We start from the raw sequence: 13,294 nt of genomic DNA, 5'->3' as shown, positions 1-13,294 counted from the left end.
ATACAGCATGAAGGAGTTTGATTCCAGAAAACATCCAGGCAGAGCTGGGATAAATCACTACTGGGATGGGACAGCACTCAGTCAAATGGATCCCTTGTAGAAAGAGGTGAGGGTAGTAGACTCTTAAGAGCCATCTTAAGAGGAATTCCAAATCTTGAGGACTTACTTAAATCTTCTGTTGTAAGGACTTTCTGACTAAAGGAAGTTTGGTGCTGATGGCCCAAGATGTAACTGGGGGTGGTAGGTTGCTGAGGCCATAAGCGCTTTGGGTGAGAATCCGGTTCAGTGTTGGGTCTTTCATTTCACACCCCTCTAAGGTGACATACTCTGCACCTGCCTGGTCTTTTAACCCAGCTCTTGCATCAGCTGCAAGAGCTGCTTAGAATCTTGAGAGAAGAATTATGATTTTTGTTTGATAGCATGGCTGTGAACATGTTTAAAAAAAACAGTTGAAGGCTTAGATTTCCAGAGGACAGTTCTGGAGCTTTTTACTGGTCTCTGTCTGGAGTGGAAGAAGTCCCCTTTATTCTTTTCTAGTAGCACCTGAAATTTTTTAACTTGTCATTCTAGTACAAGATCCTTTTTTCTATGTCCAGGGTAGCTGACAAGTCCTGTCTGCTGCAAAATTACTGTCAGTGTAGTCAAAGCCATGCTATCAACTGGTAAAAGTGGCTGTGGACCAGAAGGGCATAAACCCTACTTTAAAAAATGTAGTCTTCCTCTTTCCCTCCAAAAACGCACTTTCAGCAGAATCTGACGGGCTGGATGCAGTCTGCTCCAGATGTCATCATCCAGGGATTAAAACAGAGACAGAAGACAAATACGCCGCTCCTGAGGTGGGATGAGCAAATTTAAAAGTATTTCTGGGCTTAGGGGTTTTCCTTCAGAAGCAATAGTGTGGGTGTTGTTTTTTTTCAACTGACATGTTGATGAAACTTTACCATTGTGAAAAAGAAATAATTGTTAGGAAAGTGAGAAATTCTTTCAAAATGTACCTTTGACAATAAAACATTTGGCTGCTCCTAACAGCGTAGTTTAAAGGGAGAAGAGTATACACTTTTAAAAAGCTGTAAATCTTTATTATACTCTACAACTTTGCAATTCTCCTTTAACTTGCCTGATCCGCGCCCCTCCCTTCCCCCCCCCCTCCCGCCAGTGCACAGATTTTATGGCAGCCTTTCATTTGAGAAGCAAAGAGGGTTTGCATCTATTTCTACCCTCATTCCAGGATGAGAACAGATTGCCTGCCAAGCTGTGCCAAGCTCCGGAGAGCTGCGGTGCGGTCAGCCTCCAGCAAGGGACTGATGCTGTAGAGCTCAGAGCTGCACAGGGAGAAAATCACATGGTTTACAGGAATCTCTGCCTGGTTTCACTTTCAGTGAGGCCATTAGCACGATTATATAAACAGACCATGTCTGCCACTTATTAAATAAGGACAGGAAAAGCTGCTACCAAAGGGATATAATTGTAGACTACTTTGGGAAAATTACAGCAGGGAAGGAAAAGTTGCAGCCTGAAGCACAAATATGTAAGTTACTCAGTGAATGCAATACGAGCATTACATGTAAAGAGCACACACTGGATAGTGTTAGATCTTACACAAACTCCCCCCCAGCTCTTGCCTTCATTGTGAAGATCGCTTTCTGTGCCAGTAGAAAACAAAATGAATCCTTTACCAAAATCTCCAATCAGACTAGCAGCTTTTTAGAACATAATTATTTGCAAATGTTTCAAGGGCCTAAGCAGTGGCTACAGTCTAAATACATTAACGAGATAAAAGGGAGTTGTATGTAAGTCCAAGACTCCCTGATGAGTTTGTAATCCTATAAGAATAAAACAAAGCTGTCAGTCATCCAGCTTTGTGCTGAAATGTCCATGCTTCTTACTCTGTCCATCAAAGGAGTGTTCAGCAGTTGTTTGTGGATGTTGTGTTACAAAAAACCAAACTAAACAAAATACGCCTCTGAACAGAATGGCACAAGCTATTTTTTGTTTGTATAACAATCTGTAAATCTCAGTACAGCTTCATACGTTACAAACACCACCATGTTCACAGGAAAGGCACGAATGCAGTTTAAACCCAGTCCTTTGAAAAGCACTTTTGCACCCTCCTTTCTCACACTTTCCCTAGCACAGTGGACAAGGCCTTTGTACTTGTGCTGGTCTGATTCATCTGTTTGCATCCGTGATTTGATGACATCCATGGGAGTAGCTAATCCCCAGGCCAGGACTCCAGCGAAACCACCAGAAAGCAGCACAACGAGGAAACCTGCAGGAGAGAGTGAAGGGAGGAGCAGTTAACCTGAGCCTTGCACTCATACAGCCACAAGCATCTCCGATTTCTCAGCTAACGTTGTTAACTTCCATGTTTTTCAGCAGTTATTTTGTCCAGCTCTTGCAGTTGTATGTTTCCAGTGATCTCACACAAACTGTGTGGCCTCTCAGTTTCACAGCATACTCAATTTTTGAATACATGAGACTGGCTCGTGGAGGGACAGCATCTATTTTAACACCGCACAAACTAGATGTGATGCATCCTGAGAGCACTCATACCCTACTTATCTTTGCAATTCTCAGCAAGATGCTCTTTGCTGAATGTCATCTCTCTGACCTTTTCTTGAAGTGAATAGTTGGTTTTGGGAGCCAAATCATAACCAGGAAACTTCAGGGTCTTTACATTCTGCACCTGGACTTTATTTTCAAGCTCTGGACTGACCCTGATCTGTGCTCCATGATGGCTCCTGGGAGGTTTGTCCATGTTGCATTTCTAGCTACATACCCTATTTCTGCATGAAGAGGAATTCATACCCACATACTAGGCACCAGAGCATGCCGTAAACACCCCTCGCACAGGGAGAGGTGTAGCTGCTGAGGGACAAGGTCGTGCTGACGAAGCCCTCGCACACAGGCTGTTGACACCCGCGCTGGGAGGGCACAAATGGCCCCGTGGTGCCAGGAAGGAAACAACCCCACGCGAGGACTGAATCTGGGTGAGGTTTTATAGGTACTGGGCGATGTTTGCTGAGAGCCTGATTTCCCTCTTAGCGTAGTGCTAAACAAGCTGGTTTTGCAGGTAATGTCAGATGCTTCCCAATACCTACCTGGTTTATTTTTCCCAGCTGGTGTGAGCCAGTCACACAGAGCAGAATAGGTAAGGAAATATATTGCAGAAGAAGAGCAATCTCTGCAAAGTAATGCAGAGCAGCCCTTGTAGAGACCCCCAAAACCTTCTTCTCTGGCGATCACCTTCAGACAGTGCAGAGACCCTCGGTACTTTGGCTTGGAAACAGGCTGGGGAGATGCGACGGAAGGATGTGGGTTCCTCTGAGTCTGCATGCGAACCTTAGCCACTTCACTAGGGGTCATCAGCACAACCTGTAACGTCAGAGGATGGTATTTTAACCCTTCATATTTAAACAGTGTTTTGATCCCTCTCCTGCAAATTCCTTGTCTCCCACCTCTTCAGGCAACAATATTATCTAAAACCAGCAAGTTCCAGCCTCTTCCCCTCTGTCTGTGCTAAATCCCACCCAGCAGCAGCAGGACACACGTGCAAGCTGCCCTGTGCAGAATGGAAGTCAAGGCAGAAATCAACAGAGGATATGAAATAGCTGTAACAACTTGATAAACTAGATGGGCATGAAAGGGGGATGTCCTCAGCTATAGGGTAGCATACATCAGGGCTCTTGTATGTATCTGTATTTGGAACCAAGGCCATAAAGACTTTAAAAAAACTAGCCTGTGTTAAGTAGAGTCGTTGCCTGCTAGGGAACACCTAGAAACCCGACCATCTGGACTGCTCTGTAAGAGGATTTGCTGTGACCGGGCATGCATTTCTGGCCAGCACGCCATCGGGGTGCCAGGGTGAGCTCCGCCGCATTCACAGCTCCTGCAGACGCTCACAGAAATCCATCTGCTTATGGGAAACTGCTCCTGGATTCAGCCTCACCTCCCTGCCCTGGGATCATGCGTGTTTGCCAGGCAGCATCACTTCTCAGTGATGTGCCATTGAGTTTTGCATCCTGACAAGGCAATGCTGTCTACTGCCCGTTTTTACAGCGATACTGTACCGGGCTTGTGCAGCCACTGTCAAAACACCGGCCTGTGCTTTAACATGCTGAGTTACATCTTTCTTACATAAACATACCGTCAGAGTCACTTGGAAAGTTTGCTGCCCAGGGTGTTTTTCTTCCTTTTTGTGCGTTTGCTGCCAAGGTCCATGTCATTCTTAAGAACGTGTTCTTAAGTGTTTTGGCACTCTAAACCAAATCCGGCATGAGCTGCCCAGCAGGACTCGGCCACGGCACGGGGCCGGCCAGCGAGGGGCCAGCGTGGGCAGAGCGTGACCCCCTGCGCAAACAAACCCACTGGGCTTGTTGCAGGCTCCCCTGTGGCCTCCTGGACAGAAAACATTCACTGCTTTTCCAGCCTCCTATGTTTGTGAACAAGATCTCTTGTTTTGCTTTCCCTTTCGGCTGTTTACCTACCCGGACAGCACCGGCAGCACCTCCGGCAAGAGAAACATCCAGCTTGGATGGCTTCGCATCTGCAGCCCCGTATCGCAGCTTGCAGATGGTACAAAGGAAGTTTTTGTAAGTGCCAAATGAAACAGAAGAAATCACCGATACTGTGAAAACTGATGCAGACACACCTTTGTAAAATCCCCAAACCTAGTTGGAAACAGGAAAAAGAACACTTTTAAGAGAGAATGGCATGGGAAAGCATCTGCCCAAAAACCCTGGCCATACATTGCTGAGCCAAAACTTACTCCCATCTTACAGCTCATCGGCAAAGCTAAATTTCATCCTGACCCTTCTCCCAACAAATGGTTGTACGTAACTGCTGCCTGTCCTCCCCAAACTGACAGAGGAAGCTCTGCTTCTCTGAAACAAGTCATCCGTACCTGGTATCAGCAATTCTGATGAGAGGTACTTACTTTTTCTGTCCTGTATGTTTCCTGAATGCAGTGCCAAATCCCATTGTAATGCCTCTCAGTCTGAATTCTCACCTAGGAATACAGGGGCAACTTTGAAATGCAGATATCAGATTTTAAAAAAAATTTTAAAAATCAACAAATGCCATAGCAGCAAACCAGATAATTAGCCATTAAATAGCATCACCAAACAATTTACTTTTTTTTTTTAAAAAGAGAAAAACAACGCAGCCAAATAAAGTGAAATATATTGATGTAACAAAGATGAAAGCATTGCCATGGGACTAGTTTTCTAAAAGGGAGGAGGAAAGCAAAAGGGCCTGTTTGTTTTCAGTCCGTAGTCAAGAAATAAAGGTCCAACAGGTAGGTACCTTCACTGTGTCCAGCGGATAACCCACTGCTGTGCTTAGACCACCTGAAACAGAGAGTGTATTGGAGATGGTTAACAATGCACGTCACAACAGACCATTTTCCCCCATGGCAGGAAGGCATTAGGGGAACAGCAGAAAAATGCAGCTTCGGAGTGCTGCCGTGCTTGGCACCAGCCCTCTCTTGAGCTCCAGAGACAATGTTTGAGCCAAGAATAACAGAGCAAAATGCACAGACTTCTCTGTGTGACCAAGGCACACTCAGAGGAGGAATCTGAGCATCACAGGAAGCTTATCAGGAGGGATAACACCACGGTGCAAACTGAGACTGGGGGAAACACAGAAAGCAATGCTGCAAGGTTAGAGAGATGACTTGTATGATATTGGACTGTTTCTGTTCCCCCTCTCAGCTTAGACGGTAAAGCATCTTTGGACTATGACCAAGCACCCTCGCGTGAAGTGCAAAGCATCCCCACTCACACGAGGGGGTCTCTGGAGCAATTTTGGTTCTCCACACTTGACTTGGAAATATTAAGGAATAAAAGCAGCAGTCATGAAGACGTCTATAAAAGACGGGTGGTCCTCAGCATTACAGGTTCTCAGCAATCTGTCTTCCTTCTTGAAGGCAGGAGAGGTCCTGCTGCTGCCTCCTGCACACCAGGGACTGGACACGTGCTGCACCTTACAGAGCACATCTAACACCCTGGGTGAGGAATTTGTTGGGCATTAGGGTCCGTGGCACCATGCTGGACTCAGCCTCTGAAGCGCATCTCCTACGTGCACCGAACGCTGCTGCAAAGGCAGAGCCAGAAGCAAAAGCAAAGGTTGCTCGGAGCCCTGGCAGGCCGGTGCGACGCCGCGGCGCAGCACAACCGGCACGCTGCTCTGCGGTGAGACCACCCGCCCTCCGCCGCTCGGGGCTCAGCAGGATTAAGGGGCAGCGAGGGATTAGTGCCAGGCGTGCGCCAAGCCGGCGTGCTCAGCAGCACGCCCCGCGCACCAGCTCACCGCGACTCCCTGCCTGCGGCAGTGACGGCACGTCCAGCGTGCTGGGGAGCTTGTCAATCCTCTATCGACACCCAGGCTCATTGTGAGACCTTCAAACAGCCACTGGAGTCAGAAATGCAGTAATCCTGCGAGACAAAGTTACTGCCTTAATGGCAGATAAGGAGAGCAAAAGAGCTCCAACATGGACTTCTCCCGGTGGCAGTAACAAATAGATCACCCGCCGTCCCTGCCCTTTTACCTCGCTGCGTTTCTCAGCTCTGATCTAAATGCATCTGTTGGCAGATACAACACGATAAAAGCGCTGACCAGCTAACTCCCTCCCAGTACATCAACTGCCAAGTCATCTGAGAGGAAACCAGGCTGGGGGACGATGGAGCTGTAGCCATGTGAGTTATTTAGACAGAGATCAAGTTCAGAAAAGTGCTGTATGAGCCCTTCAGGGGGCCAGGCAGTCATAGATACAGTGCATGTCTGGTGGCTCACAGGTTGGAAATGGCCTCTCATTGAGTCCTTCTTTAAAAAAAATAAAACCCAAGATGATACTTAAAAATGTATTAGTTGCTGTGGGCATTTCACTAGGCATGTTCACCTGTGATTACACGTCTGCTTGGGAGCTCTGGAAAGCTCTACGGCATTTTGGAAAAAAGCAGCAGCTGCTGGTGTGAGTCACTGGGAGACAATCCCAAAGTGCCTTACTCTGAAGAAAACAACCAACAGCATCTTGCTTGCAGAAAAATGAGGTTTGTTCTTCAAAAAGCTCTATCAAATCTGCCACCAGATAACTAGCAATGAAAATGAAAAATGGGCCAAGAAGCCACCTTCTGTATTTCGAAACCAAAATGAGATCAGGCTGGAAGTGAGACAGCGAGGGGGAAAACACAAGCAGAGTAATATGGCTTGAAGGAGCAATGCCTCTGGTCCGAGCAGAGTGACAATGCACAGAGTCACCCGGGGCCACCTACACTGTGGCAGATTCCCAGCCGTTGGCCAGAGGCAGACTGCAAACACGAACCCCGCCAGCCAGGGAAGAGCAGCACATAAGTCAATGTCAGCATGACAGTGCTGACCTCAGAGGTGCAGTCCCCTGGCCCAAGCGCCCTGTTCCAGGCGGGAGGATTTGGCATCGCATGGGTTTCAGACTTCCTGAACCTTAGATTAAGCAGCCATGGGCTGACCAGACGCCAGCGATGCAGGGGCACCGTGTGCCTTGCACAGCTAAGCCCTTTGCTTGCTCCACCAGCTCAGGAAGGTAGGAGCCTTGGCTCATGCACATCAGGTACCAAGGCTGATTTGGGTCAGTGTTTGACAAGAAGTGTCCTCCCTTCTGGAGAAATTGCCCTGTTCACACATTAAGATGCAGAGACAGCAGCAACATAAACAAAATAAAGCAGGTTTGCCCCAAACCAGCCTGTTTCCCATTGCTTCTCAGTCCCAAGGGCTCCCACTCAGCTTGGTTCCAGCAAGGACCAAACATCTCCACTTGGGAGGAGACCATAAAGGTAAATTTTTCACTGCTCCCTCCAAAGTGGAGATGCAAGCCCCCCAAATCTCCAAACAACCACAGCCTGCCATGAACTGCGCTCCTTAAAAGCCAAATCACTCCGAGCAGTTAAGTTGTCAGAGCTGAAGAGCTCAGCCAAGTCCATCGAAGGCTGAGGAAGAAGGGCTTTGCACAACGTCATGCGATATAAATAGCCTGGGACAAAGATAGCATGACCCACACATGCCCTGTTTGCACAGCAGAATCGAACAAGGCCAGCAATGCATAGCATGCATACGGGAGTTGGTTCCTGTGGGACTGCCTCCCAGTAACACTGTAGCAGCTGTGGCAAAAACAAATAGCAAAATCAGGTGAATAGTCTTTGTTGGGTTTAGTGAGCCATTTTTTTATGCCTACTTTATCTGATATGTTCTCAGGTATTGTTCAGAGGTTGCAGCATCCCACACACATATCGCGCAGGGACAAAACTGGGTTACGCACAGTCTCTTCATGAGTCAGGCCACTTCGACCAGGCAATTCAAATGAGCAGAGATCCTGGCAGGGTGGCCACCACAACAGCAATCAGCAGAGAGCAAGCAGCAGCCCTACGGAGCCCACCAGGCTGCAACAGCTCTGAGCTGTTGGCAACCCCCTGGCTGAGAAACCCAGGGAGAAGCAGGCGTCATGGTCCATATGCTGGATGGGTAGACAGCAACTTCCAAAGAAAGACCTTTGTTTTGTGAAGAGTTGGGAACATAAGAAGTGCCCCATACCCTAAACAAGCTGAAGTCCATCCAATAACACGACCCTGGCAGTGACAAGCAAGAGCTGCTTTAGCTGTAAGGACAGGGAGACAGCATGTTCCCTCCGTAGGTGGACTATTTTATCTACCCTTGGACCGCATGTGACTGGTATGTGACCTTGCAGCAAGATGTGGAGAAGCCCAGGCATGCTACAGACCCCGCTGCTCTACCACTGTTGGGTGAACCTCAACTCCCCCTTCCCAAATCTTTACACCTGGCATAAGAATCAAGTCATCCCCTAGTCATCAATAACCCTGATCATCAATACCCATCCCCTACCGTGGCCCAGGCTGCTGCCGTAGCAGGGATAGAAAACACATATGGGATCACAGGAAAATTCAAGTTGGAGGGGACCCTGGGAGCTCTCTAGTCCAACCTCCTGCTCAGCTTTATTGGCCAGGAAGGACATCCTTACAGATGAGCTGCTTTCTACAACATTCAGCCCCATTTGGTGGTTATTGAAAGTCTCCACAGTCACTAAGCATGTTTCTCTCACATTCCTTCTGTCTGGAGTCACAGCAGGTCACTGTTTTCTGGGCTGAAGATGCTGAGCTTGTCCCATGGCCACAGAAGCAATAGCTCAGAGGAGATGCACAATATTTGTGCAGGTGCCTGAGCCAGGCTGGATCATTACATGGGATTCAAAAGGGCAGCACCTCTGCTGTTTTCCAGAGGTGCTTAAGCCATTCTTTCTCCAAAACACTCTGAAAACAGATCAAGGTCACAAGAATGTAATTTCCTAAACAAAAACTCTGTTATTATCTGTGTTGTCTTTTGAGTTGTTTGATGCACTTCAGCTGGGTTTGTAGCCTCCATGCGAGTAGGAAAACTGCTTCAGCTCTAACAAACACAAGCCATGAAATAAGTTCAGCATCAAAACCATCCCAGTTCTTGCAGGAAAGCTGTCCCATCCCTGGAAGCTGTTCCATGTCGGGGTAGGGAGCATGGCCCTAAAGCCCTGCCCAGGTACCTCGCCCATGTCTGTGCAAGCTCGCAGCAGGGAACAGCATGCCAGAAGACACTCCTGTCTGCCAGTAAAAAGTGCATTATCCCTCCTAGAAAAGCCCCAAGCTGGACACAGGTGACAAAACGGAAAATCTTGCTCTCTGACATCCTGGGGTCAGTGAAGTGTGTTAAAACAAGCAAAGACATTTCTGATCACAGCTGGAGCTCCCCAGCCTGCATCCTCCCAGGCTGAGCCCATTTCCAGGGCACCCATGGGAGGTGCTTGCTGCATGGCCGGGCGGTACGTGATGCTGGTGTCCAGACAGGGAGGCTTCACACAAATCATGGCCTCACACAGGAGCGGTGGCAGAATGCTGAGGTGAATGGCCACTTTGAAACTAGTGTTTTCAACTATCCACATTCCCTTGCAAAAGAAGTTTATCCTTAAGTGGCTTACAGCCACCGAAGTACCTGAGTACTTTAACGTTGGCAAGGAAAGAAGAGGATAAAGGCAAGCTGTCATGGAGGGGTTGGTTATATCCCCCTCTCCCATGAAGGGTCCTTCCTGAGCAGGGTCCCCCAGCACCCTGGGGAAGGCCAACACCCCAAGCAACAGGCACCTCCAGGGCTGGATGCTGTTGAGATACCAAACCTTGCCCCATTTGCACATTTTGAGTGATGAGCAACAAGGGGCTGCAGGGTAAAACTCATCATGGTCCTTCCCAAGAAATGCACACCTGCACCAGGACCACAGGCTGCTCCTGGTGAGGGAAACTGCCAAATTTCAGCAGATCTCAAAGTGAGATCTGACAAGCAAGCTTGGGAGGGGCGTCTCAGCCATCTGGCAGGTTCACCTGGCATTTCTGGCAGCTGCGACCCCAAGGCTCTATCTTGGTATTTGACATTCCACTAAACCTGGCAAGATTTCAGAAAAGAAACGAGACCAGTGGCTACATTTTGTTGTTTAAAACAAAGCTGGGTTTGAGCAGTACATGCGCTAAAATTGCCTAGAATGAAATCACACTTTTCTCCTTTTACTTTTTTTATATATGGCTAACCTACTTTCTCCCAGATCAAAGCCTGCTACGTAGCACGCCTGCACTGAAATTACCGTCACAACTGCAAGTACATCTTAACCTAAGATAATGCAAAGGTCATTCATTCAGAGCTTCTTCACTGTCAAAAGCCATGCCTCCACCCCTCCTGTCTCACAAATCGCATCCTCAACCCCCCAAGACCCACGACCCCGATAGCCTGCCAGGACTCTCAGGCACCAGACATGTGAGGTTTTGCTGTCCGGGCATTACTCGCCGGACACAACGTATTCCACTTTGTCTCTTCCTATCAGAGTTTTGCCCTGTCCGGCTGCAATTAGACTGGAGGAGACTGCAGGGCAATGACCTCAGCTGACCAAATTGCAGTGCTGCCTCTCCAGTAACTCTGTGAGCCTGCTCTGATGACATTTTCCACTTAATAAAGACGAATGCACTTTTAACAAGCAGCCCCTATTGACAGACTCTCAGCTTTACCATTGAGACCTGCCCGTTAGCTGAACAAGAAGGAAACACAGCAATCTGCTTTCATCAACAAGCACTAGTTTATGTATTTACCTCCAATGGCCCCGGCAACGAAATCCATCCAGACTGGTCTGCTGCCTCAATTACCCTGATTAAACGTTAGGGAGGTAGAAGAAGGGAGGATATCGTTTTGGTCTTTCCAGAGCCCCGCAGGTCCTTCGAAGACAGTGTGATTTGCAATACGAATCACCTTCCTACTCTCTCCTCTTGCCTCTGGGGATTGTGAGCCTTGTGAATACTTGATGAATTTGTACACTGGAGGCAGAGACGGGAAGCCTGGAGCTGTTCCAGGAACACAGTGAATAAGTAATCCCACGAAGCCCTGCAACGCTGCGCCAGAGCTGCTGTTCCCAGTGCCTTTGTGCTTGGAAAACCAGAAGGGGTGGTGCCTTGCAGGGTAACGCTGGCTGTGAAGGGGCCATTCCCCGTTGTACTTATTAACCCCAGAAGACAGCCTTGCACACTTGTTTGCCAGAGGACACTCTTGCCCTGCACCATGGAGAAGTGGCACAGGTGGCTGCATATGAGCCGCCTCCTCCCCCCAGCCCAGCGTACCCTTCCTGCATCTGATGGAGGCAGACCCCTTTCCCATCAAGGAAAATTCCTTGTGCCCTTCCCAAGGAATTTTCCTTGGCTTTCCTAACCGACACAGCTCACCCTAAACCTCTACCCAGATCCCCATAGATTATTACCTGCTCATAGTGTATACGTGGTGAAGGCCAGAAATGACTCCAACCACATGCAAAGCGTTTGCTACTCTTTCAGACCACAGGGTAGTTTCCCCAGCCCCTGGAGGAGCTCTGTTCCTTCACTCCTTGCTCAGTCTCCCAAACCCCTTTCCAATGTCAACTTCTTGCTGAGTTCAGCGGCGGAGCAGGAATCACTATTGCTGCTGCCCATACTCCAGCATTTTGCCCTGCAGGGGAGATGGGAGATGGATTTTGCCAGGAGACTGGTCCGGCACCTAATTTTTTCTTCCTAATTTACAACCAGCACAGGGTGATGATCTCAGCAGGGGAAAGAGAAAACCACAGAGAGAGATCTGCTCGTCAAGGGGAAGCAAGATTTCAAGAAAATGCCATATTGCCTATTTTTGCCCAACAACCCTGTACCGGAGGGCTGCACATCTACACAGAAAGGTTAAGTTTTGCCCGGAGTAAAACTGGAAACCAAAGTCCTGATGCAGTGAAGGGCTTGCCAAGTCATGACCTGAATTGTACTCCTTTTGAAGAGGTTTCTCTGGGTCAGAGCCAAGGCACATTGGCAGCAAAGGGAAAAGAAAATTTCACGGCTGCTGCCCCCCTGGGTTGGCTTCACAGAGGAGCTGAGGACTTTAGTCCTCAGTGATGTCTCACACACATTTCACAAGAACCTATTTCTATCATCTGAAGTGCCTATTTTGGACGGGCTGATGCATCAGTGACATATAGCACAGGTCAGTGTGAGGGCTCAGGGTTTCTGGGAAGTGAAAATTAAAGAATTTTTAGCAACTTGCTTCCCATAATTTCTTATGTGTCCTTCCCTGAACACTTTCTGCGCTGGAGAGAACAGTTTATTCCAGTGAAACATCATGCAAGGACAGCAAAAACTTAAAACGAGAAGTAAAATATTATCTAGAGAGATATCAGTGTAGCCGCTAAAACACACTGGGTTATTCAGTAGCCCTTCCTTTTACACCTGGTGACCATACAGGAATTATTAACGGTTCATCAACAACCTGTACGTGCCAAGTGGGGGGAAAGGTGCTGTTTCCACTTCTCCTACCAGCCATTCCCAGTTGCTGTCATTGTGGGCCCCCTCCAGCAGCGGGACCAGGTGTGGGACCTGCTGTGTCGGTGACACATGGGTACAAGGACACGGTCCCCTGTTGTGGGGCAGCCCGGGAGCCTACAGCCTCCTGGTTCCTGCGGAGATCAGGCAACCTGCCCGAGCCGCTCCAGCCTGTGCTGCAGCACTCACCGCCACCTTCGGGACCACTGCTTAGACATCACTGGTTAATATTGCTTTTCTGGGAGCTGCTTCCAGGCAAAGTGAAGAAATTCATTATATTCCCTATATGACAGTGTTGCCATGCGTTCCCTCCCATCACATGGCTGGAGGTGTCGGGGGGGGGGGGCATTTTTCTACGTATTGCAGTGATTGGTGCAGTATTGGCAAGAAAATAGAGACTGGCTGGCATG

At 48.4% G+C, this 13,294-nt stretch overlaps 1 protein-coding gene across 7 annotated transcripts in view; it reads right to left on the bottom strand.

The window, feature by feature from the left end:
* Nucleotides 1-1,446: 1,446 nt before the first annotated feature.
* SLC25A47 (solute carrier family 25 member 47) overlaps nt 1,447-13,294 on the bottom strand; it is a 24,414-nt gene continuing 12,566 nt past the window's right edge. For 3 of the 7 annotated variants that reach the window (XM_052783165.1, XM_052783166.1, XM_052783170.1), the window contains 4 exons: nt 5,305-5,348; nt 4,937-5,008; nt 4,488-4,670; nt 2,126-3,375 (listed from right to left, as the gene is read on the bottom strand). In XM_052783165.1, the coding sequence (XP_052639125.1) occupies nt 2,803-3,375; nt 4,488-4,670; nt 4,937-5,008; nt 5,305-5,348 (872 nt within the window). In that variant the 3' untranslated portion in view covers nt 2,126-2,802. The other 4 variants (XM_052783169.1, XM_052783167.1, XM_052783168.1 and 1 more) reach the window with 4 other exon arrangements.

The sequence above is a fragment of the Harpia harpyja genome, chromosome 3 (assembly GCF_026419915.1).
Source record: "Harpia harpyja isolate bHarHar1 chromosome 3, bHarHar1 primary haplotype, whole genome shotgun sequence".
NCBI lineage: Eukaryota > Metazoa > Chordata > Aves > Accipitriformes > Accipitridae > Harpia > Harpia harpyja.
This window is presented reverse-complemented; position numbering and strand designations above follow the sequence as displayed.